General features: G+C 51.7%; 1 protein-coding gene across 2 annotated transcripts; it reads right to left on the bottom strand.

Moving 5' to 3' along the window:
- Positions 1 to 151: 151 nt before the first annotated feature.
- Positions 152 to 7519, bottom strand: Phospho1 (phosphoethanolamine/phosphocholine phosphatase 1). 2 transcript variants are annotated; one of them, XM_051158370.1, is made up of 3 exons: positions 7284 to 7519; positions 2793 to 2905; positions 152 to 945 (listed from the first exon to the last, which is right to left on the bottom strand). In XM_051158370.1, exons 2-3 carry the CDS (start codon positions 2835 to 2837, stop codon positions 187 to 189), a joined length of 804 nt encoding a protein of 267 aa, XP_051014327.1. In that variant the 5' UTR covers positions 2838 to 2905; positions 7284 to 7519; the 3' UTR covers positions 152 to 186. The 2 variants fall into 2 exon arrangements, with proteins under 2 accessions (XP_051014327.1, XP_051014326.1); XM_051158369.1 differs by having other exon boundaries at positions 152 to 1060; positions 7284 to 7518.
- Positions 7520 to 15346: the final 7827 nt, after the last annotated feature.

Genomic DNA, 15346 nt, shown 5'->3' with positions numbered 1-15346 from the left:
GGACGGCCCTGAATCTCCGCTCCCAGCCCAAGCGGACGGAATTCCAGAAATGCCCGGGGGAGGGTAGCAAAGCGAAAGCGAAGACGGAGGAGTTAAAACCAGGTGGTCCTAAACCAATTCCTAGTCCTGTCCCTCCTCCGCCGATTCACACCCCACCGCCGCCGCGCCCCCTGCAGGCCATGATCTTCAACACGTCTTCAGCACCTGTTGCAGATGTTGGCGCACTTCGGTGGCTGTTTGCCAGGGCACCACGTGGGCGCGGAAGGAGCTGGGTTCGGCCTTCTGTGCCTCCTGGATGAGGCGGTGCATGGGGTAGCCGTGGCGCGGGAAGGCCACGTCCCCACCCGCCAGCAACCCCATGGGGCAGAAGTCATTTGCACCATCACCCACGTAGAAGAGGCGCTCGAAGTGCACGCCGTCACGGGCCCGCTCACGCAGGTATTCGCTGAGCACCTTGTGCTTACACATGTTGGCGGGGCAGCGCGAGCAGTTGTGCGTGTGGAAGGGCCGCAGCGTCAGCAGTCCCCGTGCATCCGGCCCGGACGGGTTGCTGAGGATCCGGCGGAATAAACTGTAGTGGCCTGCGGCGCGCAGGGCACTCTCCACACCAAAGGTGTTGGCATCCGAAATGAGGATAACCTCGAAGCAGGAGCCCTGCTTGGCTATGAACTGCAACAAATCGCCCATGCCCGGCGACAGGGGGATGGTCTCATAGACAGCGCGCAGGTCCCGAGGCCGTACACCCTGCTCACCGAGGTACTTGAAGACGCGCTGCATATACTCATTGTAGTAGCCCTCGCGGTAAGTGGCACGCAGGCTCTCGGGCAGCTGCTGGCCTGGCGCAGCGCGCACGATCGAGTCGTCGCTGTTTTCGTCCACGATGGTCTCATCGAAGTCGAAGGTCAGAAGGAAGCGAGGCGCTCCTGGCGCAGCCATCCTGCCGTCCTGGGAGCAGGGGGAAGAGGAGCAGGAGGGGACAAGCGAGAGGCGGCGCGGCGGGAGCCGGCCAGGGAGAGGCTGGTTAGCGGGCCACGGCCAGGGTCGCTGGCACATCCAAGACCTGAGGAGGACCCAAGGCTGGTTAAGCTGGAGTTGGAACCAATGTGTGGCCCATCCCGCTGTCCCTTGTCTGTCTCTTCAGCTAATCATGCTTGGGTCGAGGCAAGGGGGGTGGGGGAGGAGCCATACTAGTCTTGAAGCCAAAGGCTTGCTTGGCTTTCATTTCGGCTGCTCTCATGAGACCCCTGGGGTTTTTACAGGAGTGACCTTGAGGCTCAACTAGGTCGGAGACTTTTGGAGGTGCAGACAATAGTGGGCGAACCCCACACCCTCCGCTCTACCCCATCAAAGTAGACAGAAAAATCAGTCGTGTGTCCAAGGGAGGCAGTCTCTTTTTCCCTCTGATCTTTGTGAGATCAAGGATTAATGGGAGAGGTAGGCTCCAGGCTAGACCATTGGCATCACCAGGACAGATGGGCAGTGAGCATCAGGTCTTTGCCTGGGCCTGGATGTTAGCTATAAGTGCCAGGCTTGGAAAGCCTGGTCCCTGAGCCTCCTCGGGCCTGGCCAAAGAACTAGATATTTTTTAGGCCTTGAGATTACCAAGTAGATATGCAGACCACACAAGACCCAGGGAAGGCTCTTTGGGAGCTGCTGGGCCCTGCGCGGCCGCTGCCCACCACTAATCACTTGCCAAGTCCCTGAGAAGCACGTGCCAGCGGGTGGGGCTTCTGCCAGAGTCCGAAGCAAGCAAGCAGCAGGAGAAGCAATGGAGCTTAAGGAGGTGGGACCCCCCCACGCCAGGCCACGGCATACCTGGGAGACAGGTAGGGGAGAGGAAAGAGCAGCAGTGGCTAAAAAAGCAGAGAGAGGAAGGGGCAGGTAGATGGCGTGAGGGTGGGTGGGTGGGGCGGGGCGTGTCTAGGATGAAGTTAAGACCAAGGAGGGTGGAGTAGGCTGCTGAAACTTGGTGGGAATGGCAAGGCATGGGGAATGGGGGTGGTGGTGGGGAGAGTGTGGGAGATGGGGGTATAATGGGAGTGTTGGGGCACAAAGAAAAGCAAGCACACGGACACAGCAAGATTCCATCTACATGTTCCTGCCATCTTTGTTTGCCAGCAGCTGTGTGAGAGGGGCAGAGTGGCAGACCCCCCCCTCCCATAAACCTGTCACACTGCTTGTCTCTTTTCAACACTTCCTATCTCAATGCGCTAAATATCCAATATGGAACCTGGTCTCAGATCACACACCTCCGCCCACGTCTGCCTTTCTTTCTTTGTAAAGAATGTGTCTCATGTAGCTCAAGCTAGCCTCAGACTTGCTGTGTGGCTGAGGATGATTATGAACTCCTGGTCCTCCTGTCTTCAAGGCCTTCTCTGTGCTGAGGCTAACAGCACTCTACATCCCAAGCCCTCACCCACTCTTATTACTTCTGGGGTGCTGACAGACAGGGACGGCCGGCCGGGCAGCCTGGCACTTTGTAAAACAACACCTCAAGCTCATTTCAGAGTTGGTATTGGAACCTGGCTACCTGTCGCCCTCAGAAAACCTGTCTCTTCCAGCTTGTCACCTCCAGTAGGAACTCTGGGGTTTTAGCACCCGTCTGTGGGAACCTCTGGCTTGGGGGGGGGGTGCCTATTATGTGAGGCACCAGGATCCACAGCAGAGAAAATTTCAGGGATTCACAGAGCACTAGCGGAAAGGGCAAATCTGAAAGGGGCTGGAGAAGGCTCCTCATATCCCAGGGTGGAAAGTTGGGGCTTGAGGCTTCATCCTGAAGGGCTCCCACTTACCCTAGATAGGCATCGTAGACCAACGGCTGGAAAACAGCCGCTCATTGTCAGTATAGTATACTGAGCACCACCTCTTAGAAACTTTGTCGGTCTTCAACTGTCATCCAGAGCTCCTGGAGGGGGGGAGGAAAGACCCACAAAAGTCCATACCTGTTTATTTGGGGTGTGGTGGCCCACACCTCTCAGCACTCGGGAGGGAGGCAGGGGCAGGTGGGTTTGAGGCCAGCCTGGTCTACAGAGTGAGTTCTAGGACAACCAGGAATATGTAGAGAGACCCTGCCTCAAAAACAAATTAGACAGCCGGGTGTGGTGGTGCACTCCCAGCACTCGGGAGGCAGAGGCAGGTGGATCGTTGTGAGTTCAAGGCCAGCCTGGTCTACAAAGGGAGTCCAGGACAGCCAAGGTTACACAGAGAAACCCTGTCTCAAAAAAAAACCCCCAAAAAACAAAAAAACAAAACAAAAAAACAAATTAGCCATGTACTGACTTCTATTCACCACCCAATGCCCACCTGACTGTCTCTTCCATTAAGCCCATGAGCCACACCCAGGTTCTCAGCAAGAGTAAACTCTTAAATACGTACTTAGGCCATGCTCCTTGCTAGTAGCATCCTTGGCCAGGTCCCTGGCTTACCAGAGAGGTTGCAGAGGCCATTACTGGAGATAAGACAGGCTAAGGAAGGGACATGCCCAAAGGCCACTCGCTCAAAGTAGCTGAGACTTTTCAAAACCAGATCTCAGCGTCTGGTCCAGGGCTGCTTCTCCAGTATGGCCGTTTCCCACAGGTGAGTGGGGCACACCCTAGTTTACATATCACTTTTATTTCCAACCTCATTCACGGTTCATCAGACCTATGAAGGCAGAGAACAGAGGGATAGCTCACTTCCTAGAGGCTATAGTGTTTAAACAAGGTGGCACTTGGTTCATGTGCAGTGCACTACTGTCTAGAGGCTGAAAGCCCTGGGCCCCTGCAGGAGATATGAGACTTGCCACCAGCACTGACAGGACAGGCTGAAATCTCCACTGGAGTTTAGGTGACCCGGTCTGATGTTTTGGCTAGGGCCTTCATCAGAGCACCTACACAGGACACCATCTGCAGCCTCCGGTGCCCCCCTGCTCCGCTACCCCTCCATCCCCAGGTTGGGAGACCAGAGGCCAGCAGCCCCTTGGAATTGGAAAGATACCAGAGCTATTGCAAAGATCTAACTCATTGCTGCCCTCTCGTGGTGACAGAGGGCGGCACAAGCAAATGCTGACTTGGTCAAGGTGACACTCCCAAGACCATCCCAGGGCAGCAGAGAGGCAACTGCCTCCAGAATAGACTAGGGTAGGACCCGGGGGGGGGGGGGGGGAGTGAAGGGGGGAGGGCACACAAATCTCTTTATAGAGCTGCAACCCTAGCCTCCCTTGCTTCCTCAAAGCAAAGCTTTTCTGTAGAGACAGGAAGTAGTGTTTAGTGTCCCCTCACCCCCAAAGAATTTATAGCTCGGAAGGTAAAAATTGTTGAGATAGCGGATGACAAGGAGACAGGGCTGGGGGGAGGGGGGAGGGACAAGGGAATGGCGGGCAAGGGATGTTGGGGGAGCAGCCACTGTCAGAATCCCGGCTGATAGAACCATCGTCCCAAGACAAGAGTTAGGGGTGAAAGGTCAGGGGGTGCCACAATCATTAAAAAGAAGGACTAAGTGTCAGCCAGGGCACAAAACAAGGGGCACACACAAAGACACAAATGGGTCACCAGCAGCCACAGACACCAATTTTCTCTTCTCTCATTCTACTTCTCCCTTCCTTCCGTAGTCAGCACTGAGCCCGGGGCTTTACAGGTGTTAAACAGCATGCCCTTAATCCAATATGTTTTTGTTTTTAATTTTGAGACAGGTTCACCCAACATGGACATCCTCCTGGGGATTCCAGGCATGCAATAAATACACTCTCTGCTAAGGATCAACTTTTGTCCCTCGAGGGTGTGGAAAGGCCAACTATTTGCCTGTCTTCCTTTGAAAGAATTATACCAATCTTAGCCAGGTGATAGTGGCTGGCGGCAGTGCACGCCTTTAATCCCAGCACTTGGGAGGCAGAGGCAGGTGGATCTCCATGAGTTCAAGGCCAGCCTGGACTATAGAGCCAGTTCCAGGACAGCCAGAGCTGTTACACAGAGAAACCCTGTCTTGAAAATTCTTATGCCGCGGTAGCAGACACGATTCTGTTTTTTACCTAATACTAGATAAGTGTTTATGGAAATTTCCTTTTTTTTTTTTTTTTTTTTTTTTTTGGTTTTGAGACAGGGTCTCACTGGCTGGCCTGCAGCTCTCTTTGTAGACCAGGCTGGCCTCAAACTCAGATCACCTGCCTCTGCCCCCAACTGCTGGGATTAAAAGTCCAGTGCTACCACTCCCATTTCTTCGTTATCCCCAGCAGAGAGCCAGCATCCTGGGTTTCTTCTCAGAAACTAAGGCAGCCTCACTGTGACTCCCCGACCCCTGCTTCACTCCCTAGTTATTATTTGACTTCATAACATTTGAAAAGGCCAGTGGCAGATGCCTGGCCTGGGGATGCAGAAGAGGTGGGGGCGTAGAAGAAGCTAAGCTAGCCTGAGCTACATGAAAAGTTCCTGTTTCAAAACCACCACCACCACAAGCCGGGTGTGGTGGTGCACGCCTTTAATCCCAGCACTCGGGAGGCAGAGGCAGGCGGATCTCTATGAGTTCAAGGCCAGCCTGGTCTACAAAGTGAGTCCAGAATTGGCAAGGCTACACACAAAGAAACCTTGTCCTGAAAAACCCAAACCAACCAACAACCAACCAAACAAACATAAAACCACCACACACACACACACACACACACACACACAAATATCCCAAGAGTCACTTACTTCTGACAGGTTTGTATAAGTGATTAAAAACCCCCAGCGATGCCAGGCAGTGGTGGCATGTGCCTTTAATCCTAGTACTCGGGAGGCAAAAGCAGTGGGATCTGAGTTCGAGGCCAGTACGGAGTGAGTTCCAGGCTAGCCCGAGCTACATAGAGAAACCCTGCCTTGAAAAACAAAACAACAGTAACAAAAAAAAAAAAAAAAAAAAAAATCCTGTGTGGAAGCTGGGTGGTGGTGGCACATGCCTTTAATCCCAGCACTCGGGAGGCAGAGGCGGGCGGATCGCTGAGTTCGAGGCCAGCCTGGTCTACAAAGTGAGTCCAGGATGGCCAAGGCTAACACAGAGAGACCCTGTCTGGAAAAACCAAAAAAACAAAAACAAAAAAAGTCCTGTGTGGCCACCAGAGTTCCTTGTGGAGAATGGGGACAGGATCTCTGAGTTTCCCCAGCATGCTAGAGCAGTGAAAGGCAGGTTTCTCAGGCTGAAGGTTTTTTCTAGCCTCAACTAAAACCAACCTTTGGGGCCCTGGTTCCACATCAGATGGCAGCCCCAGCCCGCTCCCTCCCTCCTTTGACACAAATATTCTTAGGTTAAATCTGTGGAAAGGTGGGGTAAGAGAGAGAGAGAGGGTGGGGGTGGGGGTGCGGGGTCTATGCTTGAAATACTCCTAATGTTGGAGAGGGCAGAGCCCATAGGAAAGTTTGAGGAGTTTTTCAGAAGAAACATGCAGGTTGAGAATGAGGACTAAGAAATGTCACAGTAAGCCCTCTCTGTCCATCACTAGAAATTAGATCCGACAATTAAGCTGGGATTCCTGCCCTTAACACTCCTAACTTCTTGTTCACTAATCCGTACTAGGGGGAAGAAAGAAAGAAAGAAAGAAAGAAAGAAAGAAAGAAAGAAAGAAAGAAAGAAAGAAGCCCAGTGAAGTCCAGCTTACATCACCGGCGTTACACAGTGTCAGAAACAGGATTAGAACTTAGGGGTCTCTACTGTCTCCTGGAGAAACTAGCTGAACCTCTTCGGCTGTTCTGGAAGCTGTGTAATGCTCCCTGTCCTAGCTAGCTAATGATCTGTGCCCTGGTGCCGGTGAGGAATCTGGGACTAGGCGTCGCCTTTGGGGTTCCCTGCCTGGGTGGACAAGCAGAGGTGATCTTCACTGAGTAGGGGCAGGGAGATGGCAGCTGCCGGTGGGGTAGCAGGAGAGATATTTTTAGAGGTGACTGGAAAGCAGGCACTCTGGCACACCCCCAGCTGGCGGGCGCTTCCCTCTAATGCGGGCGGGGGGTGCGCAGCTCGGGTAGAAGGGAAGACTTGGGGGTGGCGGGGAGCTATGACAGTACCCGGAGATGAAGGGACACTGGGCACCATAAATCTGGGAAAGAAGGGGGCTCAGTTCTCTGCCCCAAGGATTATCCCACCACCAAACGCACGAAACACCCTCAAACTCCACACAGCCCCCACCCCAACATTGAGGTTGCGGTCCTCCGGGAGCCCAGGACTCATGCAAGGCAGCGGCGGTCGCACTTCTGTCCCAGCAGAGTTAGTTTGGAGTGGAAAATAGTGGGGAGGGGGCTAGCTAAGAGATTTAGGGGCAGGATGGAGCAAGGGGTGCTTACGGGAATTGGAGGGGACGCGGTCTTATCCACCCCCGGATTTCTGAGCTCCGGCTCACGCGTCCCTTCTGCCCGAGGGACCGTGGATGATGTGCTTCGGCTCCGTCCCTTCCACCTGCCCCCCATCCCCGGGGCCGCCACCGCGTCCCCTTTAAATGCCAGGGAGCCTGAGCCCGAGCCGCGGCGGGCGCTGCGGCAGCCGCAGCACTCGGGCCCACCGCAGTCCCCTCACGTCACAAGCGCCCAGCCAATCACCGCGGCGCCGGCGCACATCAAAGGGGCGGGCTGCCCGCGGGCCACGCCTCCCGGCTGTCCCCGAGGCCGCGCGGGCGGCGGTGGGGCTAGGCGGGCGGGACGGGTGGAGCGTGGCGCGTCCCGTCCGAGCAGCGTGGGGTGCGGGGCACCCTCTGCGTGCGCGTGGGCACGCGCGTGAGTCACTGTCACACTGCCCGCCTCCTGCTGGCCCCGGCACGGGGAGTTTGCATGCAGCCGGTCCACGGTGTCGGAGAGCTCCGCGGGACTGCCGGGTGACAGACCCTCTCTCTCCACGTGCGCCAAGCTCGGTGCCCTCTGTCCTTCCGAGATGAGCCAAGGCGTCCCGTCGAACCCTTGGAACCCTGTCCCCAGATTACCCGGTACTCGGGCTTGAGAGGCGGAGGGACTCTCCCACGCGACACCGCGTAAACACGGAGTTGGAGAACCAAGTTAAAAAAAAACACAAAACCGCTTTTTTCTCAAGTCCCAAGAGTCCGTTCCTGGACCCCATCCTCCGCTATTCCCGGTCCTTCCCAGCCCTCAGGACACTAGATTACGATCAAGAGAGGTGAAACCTAAGATTTCCTGAGCTTGTTCTATGAACCCAGCACTTGATGACCCAGGAGAAACGATTTGCCTCAAGAGTTCAGACACGGGAGCGCCTCGCTTTCAGTCACAGAACAGGATCTGTAGGTGAGAAGGTGCCCAGTCCTGGGTCTAACTTCAGCCCTCCTATGCCCTCCTCTGGCTCTGAAGACCAGTACTTAATGCTTCTACCAGTACAAAGACAGCTACGCAGGAAAATTGCGGGCCTGGTCGACCACCCATGTCCTTAAAGCCCTTAAGGATGACTTCTTCATAGCCTCTGTTCCTAACAGACCAGCGCCCTCCACCTCACTTGCTGAGGTCAGAGGACAACTAACAGGGACCACTGTGCTCCTTCCACCTTGCGGTGCCCAGGCCCTTGTTTGGCTGTTTTATTTTGAGTCAGGGGGTCTTTTACGGTTTGTCCTAACCTCACCTACCTGTCCTAGGCCTGGCCCTGAGCTCCTAATCCCTGGACCTCCACCTCCGGTTTCATGGATTAAAGGTCTGAGTCACCACACCCTGCAATCCTTCCTCTTGCAGAAGCTGTTTCATCTCCAGACACTTCGAAAAACAGACGCTCATACAATCTTAAGCGTCTGTGCTGTATCTGTCCCCTGTCCTGCAGTGCCCCACCCCTTTGCCCTTTGAGACAGTCTCATGCAGCCCAGGCTAGTCTGGACCTTGCTATATAATATAATCCAGAATGACTGTCAACTCCTGACGCCCCCCCCCTTCCTCCTGAGCACTGGGATTAAAAGCATGTGCTGCTGTGCTTCTGCTGGGTCCTGTGTGTACTCACAGAGCAGTGAGGAAGTGCTGGAAATATTTAAGAGTGTGGATCCACCATCTGATTCTTTATTCTCACACCAAAATGTTGCCAGTCCGGCTATGAGGAAATCAAGGCATGAGGAGCTAGCTGAGCTGCCTCAGGGCCATCCAGCTGAGTAATGCTGGTGTTCTAATCCAGTTGGCTTCCTGACCTCATATGTGCCTCTTCATCTTTGCTCTCTTTTAAGTAAAAAAATTGAAAGAGAGCATGTTTTTGTCTTTTGTTGTTTGTTGTTGTTGTTTTCCAGACTGGCAAGGTTTCTCTGTGTATCTCTGCATGTCCTAGAACTCACTCTGTGTAGCACTATGACAGAGACCCCAGGTACTGACACCTATAGGCCTTAGATTTTTTTTTTTTAATCGTTTGTTTGTTTGTTTATGTTTTTTGAGACAGGATTTCTCTACATAGCCCTGGCTGTCTTGGACTCACTTTGTGGAACCAGGCTGGCCTTGAACTGCCTGCCTTTGCCTCCCCGAGTGCTAGGATTACAGGCGTTCATCTCCGTGCCCAGCTGTAAAAATTTTTAAAAGAAGACATGCCAGGTGTGGTGGCCCACGCCTTTAATCCCAGCACTCGGGAGGCAGAAGCAGGGGTGGGGTGGGGGTGGGGGTATTGCTGTGAGTTCAAGGCCAGCCTGGTCTACAAAGCAAGTCTAGGACAACCAAGGCTAACACAGAGAAACCCTGTCTCAAAAAGCCAAAAAAAAAAAAAAAAAAAAAAAAAAATTACCATTGTTTTGAGCTGGCTGGTGGTGGCAGTGGTGCATGCCTTTAATCTCATCAGTTGGGAGGCAGAGGCAGGTGGACTTCTGGGAGTTTGAGGCCAGCCTGGTCTACAGAGTGAGTTACAGTACAGTCAGAGCTACATAGTAAGACTGTCTTGAAAAAACAAACAAACAAGCCTGAATCTCTGGTGCAGTTTCACCCTCATTTCCAAAATCCCTACTATGGCCAGAGAGAGCTGGTAAATGGCTTTTGGTCTCTACTAATGATCTCATGTTTTTTTACTGCCTTCTAATCCAGTCACGGGGCTGCAAAAACTCACCTGTGCCACCTGCAAAGTGCCTCTGTGAAATAAGTGTAATAGTGTTGGCAGGGCAGTGTCGGGCATGCTAGGGAACTGCCCTACCACTGACATATTCTCAGGCCCAAACATAGAAACTGTTAACTTTTTTTTTTTTTAAGATTTTTTTTTTTAAAGATGTATTTTATTAAGCTGGGTGTTGTGGTGCACACCTTTAATCCCAGCCCTCGGGAGGCAGAGGCAGGTGGATCCCTGTGAGTTCGAGGTCAGCCTGGTCTACAAAGACAGTTCCAGGACTCTTTTTGAAACCCTGTCTTGAAAAGCAAAACAAAAAAAACAACAACAAAAATATTAAAAAAAAAAACTATGTGGGTATGTGCGTGAGCAGGCAGGTGCCTTCGGAGGCCAGCGGCTTCAGACCTCCCTGAGCTGGAGACATAGGCAGAGACTGTAATGAGGGTAAGCTGCCCTATATGGGGGCTGGAAACTAAACTCAATTGCTCTGTAAGATAAGTGTCAGCACTCGTCTCTCCAGCCCCCAGTGCAGAAAACATCTATTCCCCCAGCACTAAAACGTTCCGGACACTCCTTGCCTGTCTTTCCATTTTCTTTGCTTTCCCTCTTAACAGTCAAGAGAGTGAACCACCAGATGGTCAACCTTGTGTCTAAAGATGGGGACAGAAATGGGAAGGAAGGAGTGAGCCCCGGTCCAGTCACCTGAGCCACACGCTCAGCCCAGGGTCAAAGTTCTTACTCTGAGTCAGTTTTACTTGACAACTTGGGTCACCTGACCTGGCAGAGAGCTCGTGGGGTAAAGGGTCGTCTGAGGTGACGGAGCTTGCTCAAGTCTGTGGTGACCCTTGACTCAGGTGGCCAGAGTCCATCAAGGGTTACAACTACGTGATCTTCACAAAGAGGTTGACTCACTTGCCCAAGGTTTCAGTGGTGAAGCCAAGAAGCTAGGGATCCAAGGTCACAGCCTGCTCCTAGGAAGGAATGGACAGCTCAGCTCACAAGGCCCACCTGAGGGAGGAAGACCTCTAATCTGTCCAGGAACCATCTGGGTGTTGGCCATGAGATACGCCCAACTGCCTTGGCAGGTGCCTTTAGTATTTCCAGTTTGACTGAGTCAGAAGCCTAGGGACAGTAAGAAAGTACCTTGCCTGAGGGCACAATGTGTCAAACGTAGGTGATCAGATGGAGAGCTGTACTGCTGGTGAACCCAGAGAGCACAAAGGTGGGACCATCAGTGACGTGGGGACTGGCGGGCTTAGGCGGGAGACGGGGCTGAGTGTCCAATTCAGTTCCTTCTGTTGTAAAACACTGTGCTGGGAGCTGTTTTCAGGACTGAAAACAACCACTTCCTAGCCTAGCCTGGACAAAAAAGGCCCATTCCAAAATTCTCCCCTCTTCCTTCCAAAAGCACTCCCCCCCCATGTGCTATTAGTCCCCCAATTTATATATGCAAGGGAGGGTGGAGGTGAGGAACTGGAGAGATGGCTCAGCAGTTAAGAGCATTGGCTGCTCTTCCAGAGGACCTGGGTTCAATGTCCAGCACCCACAAGGTAGCTCATAACTGTCTGTAACTTCAAGATCTGACACAGGCAAGACACTAACGCACATAAAAAAATAAATAAAGGCAGGCCTGGGTGCACACCTGTAATCTCAGCACTCGAGGCAGAGGCAGGAGGATCGTTGTGAGTTCGAAGCCAGTCTAGTCTACAAAGTGAGTCCAGGACAGTCAAGGCTACACAGAAACCCTGTCTTGAAAAAAACAAACAAACAAAAAAACAAACAAAAAACGAACAAACAAAAAAAGAAAAACCTAAATTAATTAATTAAAAACAAGGGGTGGGGTGGGGTGGGAGAGTGGTTGGAGAGATGGGTCACAAGAGCCTGAGTTCAGTTCCCAGAAATCACATGGTGGCTCACAACCATCTATACTGGAATCTGATGCCCTCTTCTGGCCTGCAGATGCACATGCAGACAGAGCACTCATACATAAAACAAATAAAATCTTTAAAACAACAACAACAACATACACACACACACAAACAACAACACAAAAAAAAACCAAGGCATAGGATATGTCACTTGCCCAGAGTCATAGAGCTTAGGACATGGCAAAGTACAAGATTTGAAATCTGATGGTTTTTTTTTTTTTTTTTTTTTTTTTTTTTTTGGTTTTTTCGAGACAGGGTTTCTCTGCGTAGCCTTGGCTGTCCTGGACTCACTTTGTAGACCAGGCTGGCCTCGAACTCACAGCGATCCGCCTGCCTCTGCCTCCCGAGTGCTGGGATTAAAGGCGTGCGCCACCACGCCCAGCATGAAATCTGATGGTTTTATTACACATGAATGTATTTTGTAGAGTGACTGACTTCTAGTCCTCCTGGCTAGCCTCTCAAATGCTAGCAACATAGGAGCCTGTCATCATATCCATCTGGGAGCTGAGACAGTCTTGTTTGGTTTTGTTTTTGTTTTTTGAGACAGGGTTTCTCTGTGTAGCCTTGACTGTCCTGGAACTCACTCTGTAGACCAGGCTGGCCTCAAACTCAGAGATCCTCCTGCCTCTGCCTCCCGAGTGCTGGGATTAAAGGCGTGCACTACCACGCCTGGCTTCCAACTGTATTCTTAATCAGAATTCTTTTTTTTTTTTTTTTTTTTTTTTTGGTTTTTCCAGACAGGGTTTCTTTGTAGACCAGTCTGGCCTTGACTCACTCACAGAGATCTGCCTGCTTCTGCTTCCGAGTACTGGGATTAAAGGCGTCCACCACCACCACCCAGCCTTAATCAGAATTCTTTTTTTTTAAAGATTTATTTATTTATTATGTATATAGTGCTCTGCCTGCATACCAGAAGAGACACCAGATCTCATTGTTGTGAGCCACCATGTGGTTGTTGGGAATTGAACTCAGGACCTTTGGAAGAACAGACAGTGCTCTTAACCTCTGAGCCATCTCTCCAGTCCCTTAATCAGAATTCTTCCCCCCCCCCTCCCCCGAGACAGGGTTTCTCTGTGTAGCCTTGGTCATCCTGGACTCACTTTGCAGACCAGGCTGCCCTCGAACTCACAGCGATCCGCCTGCCTCTGCCTCCAGAGTGCTGGGATTAAAGGCGTACACCACCATGCCCGGCCTTAATCAGAATTCTTAACCAGAGTTATTCTGGTCAAGTAAAGGTGCTACCGTAGGGGAGGAGACTTGTTTATGTTCTTTTTGTTTTTGTTTGTTTGTTTGTTTTTCTGAGACAGGGTCTCACCATAAAGCTCTGGGGGGCCTGGAACCCAGCCTTATTTAATCCCCCCTCTGTGCCTGTGTGTGTGTGTGTGTGTGTGTGTTTAGATACAGGGTCTCTTGTAGGCCAAGCCAGACTCCAGCTCACTATGTAGCTGAAGTTGACCTAAAACACCGAATCCCCCTTCTCTACGCACCCAAGCCCCAAACAGAGATTACAGCACCATGTCTGTCAGGAGGCTCAAGTTCTTGACTATAATACTTTCTTTTCTGAGCACATTTGGTCCTATTAGGTGTTTTGGCTGGTTGGGTTTTTGAGACAGGGTTTCTCTGTGTAGCCCTAGCTGTGTCGGAATTCTCTTTGTACACCAAACTGGTCTCAAACTCAGAGATCTCTCTACTTCTGCCTCTCTAGTGCTGGAATTAAAGGTGTGGGCCACCACAATCAGCTTTAGTTTAGTTATTGTTTTGAGATAAGGTCTCTCTACAGAGTCCTGACTGTGCTGGAACTTACCATGTAGACCAAGCTGGCCTCGAACTCATAGAGATCAGCCAGTCTCTACCTCCAGAGCTAATATGTATTACCTTGTAGGGTTGAACATCCCTTAAGTTCTGGCTTCTAGAAAGAACAGTTTGGCTAGGAACGAGGACATCAGGCACGTGGCTCCCTTGGGGACCTTGTTTTCCAACTAGGGTAGATGATCAAGATCTTGCAAGTTTTAAGGGCTGCCTGTTATTTAATGGGATCCAGACTGTGAGTTTCAAGGGTTCCTCCTCTACCTGCCTAGAGGCCACACAGTCCCCTGGAACCCTCAGGTCCCAGCCAGGTCCAGAGGGCATGGGCAGGAGCAGAGCAGGCATGGGTGAAGTGTCCTCTGCACAGGCACCAGCCTGCCTAGTGACCTGCGTCCGCAGCCCCAGGAGGGCATGACAAGGAGCATTTTTGAAATAGTCTGGCCTGAGTCCCTGGGATCACCCAAACAGGCAGAAACCTGTCTGCTGCCCGGTGGCACTTGGGGCATTCCACAAGTCTGGCCCCTATCTCTACCCCCGATGGGGAAGACTCTGAATCTTCACACCGTGTGATTCTCGGTAACCATGTGAACCTGCCGTGCCACGCCCACTGGTCCACAGAGGAGTTGGGCAAGAGCACAGCACAGGTCAGGCCTCTGAGCTTCAAAGCCAGATCCTTCAGAAGCTGGGAACAGCCTGTGCCCTCCTGCTGCCCAGGCAGCACAACCATGCTATGCTCATTTGTTTGTGGTCTCTTTAAAAAACAACACAAACAAAAACAAACACACACACCCCCAAAAAAAAACCCACAGAAGGTGAAGATATGGTTCCGTGCATGCATAGCAGTTAAGAGCACTGACTGTTCTTTCAGAGGATGAGAGTTTGATTCCCGACACCCACGTGACAGCTCATAATCATCTGTAACTCCAGTTCCCGATTTTCACAGGCACCAGGCATACCATGGTGTAGGCATACATGTAGGCAAAACATCCATGCTCATAAAAATAAAAAGAGACTGCTGGGCACGGTGGCCCACGCCCCTACTCCCAGCACTCTGGGAGGCATGGGAAGGTGGGTCTCCTCGTCTACAAAGTGAGTCCAGGACGACCAGGGCTACACAGAGAAAGAAAAAAGAAATAAACAAATAGAAGGAGACAAATATTTATATTTACTGTGTAGGGCACTGGGGGGAGGGAGATTCAATTAGGGTGTAGCCCCTGACCTAGGTCAGCTTATGGTCTGAAGGTAAAAGAACAGGCCTTTCAGAAGAGTGTCAGAGAAAGCCAGCCCTAGAGGCAGATCAGTTCCTGGAAGGCTGAGGCAAATTCAAGGCCCACATGGGCTGTACAGTGAGTTTAAGACTGACTGGTCTAGGTAACTTAGCAAGATTTCCCCCTTCAAAGTAAAGACTAAAAGTAATTTTGAAACGTTGGGAAGCCGGATGTGGTAGTGTGTGTCTCTAATCCCAGCTCTTGAGAAGTGGAAGGTCAGAAGTTCAAGGTTGATTTACAAAGGTTACTCAAGGTCGTGGGGTTTTTTCCCCCCCTTATCTTCTCTTTTTATTTATTTACTTATTTATGGAGACAAAATTTTACTATGTAGACCAAGTTAGCCATAAACTCACG

Source organism: Acomys russatus, chromosome 16 (genome assembly GCF_903995435.1).
Source record: "Acomys russatus chromosome 16, mAcoRus1.1, whole genome shotgun sequence".
Lineage (NCBI taxonomy): Eukaryota > Metazoa > Chordata > Mammalia > Rodentia > Muridae > Acomys > Acomys russatus.
The sequence above is the reverse complement of the archived record's forward strand: the minus strand, read 5'-3'. Positions and strand labels throughout refer to the sequence as shown.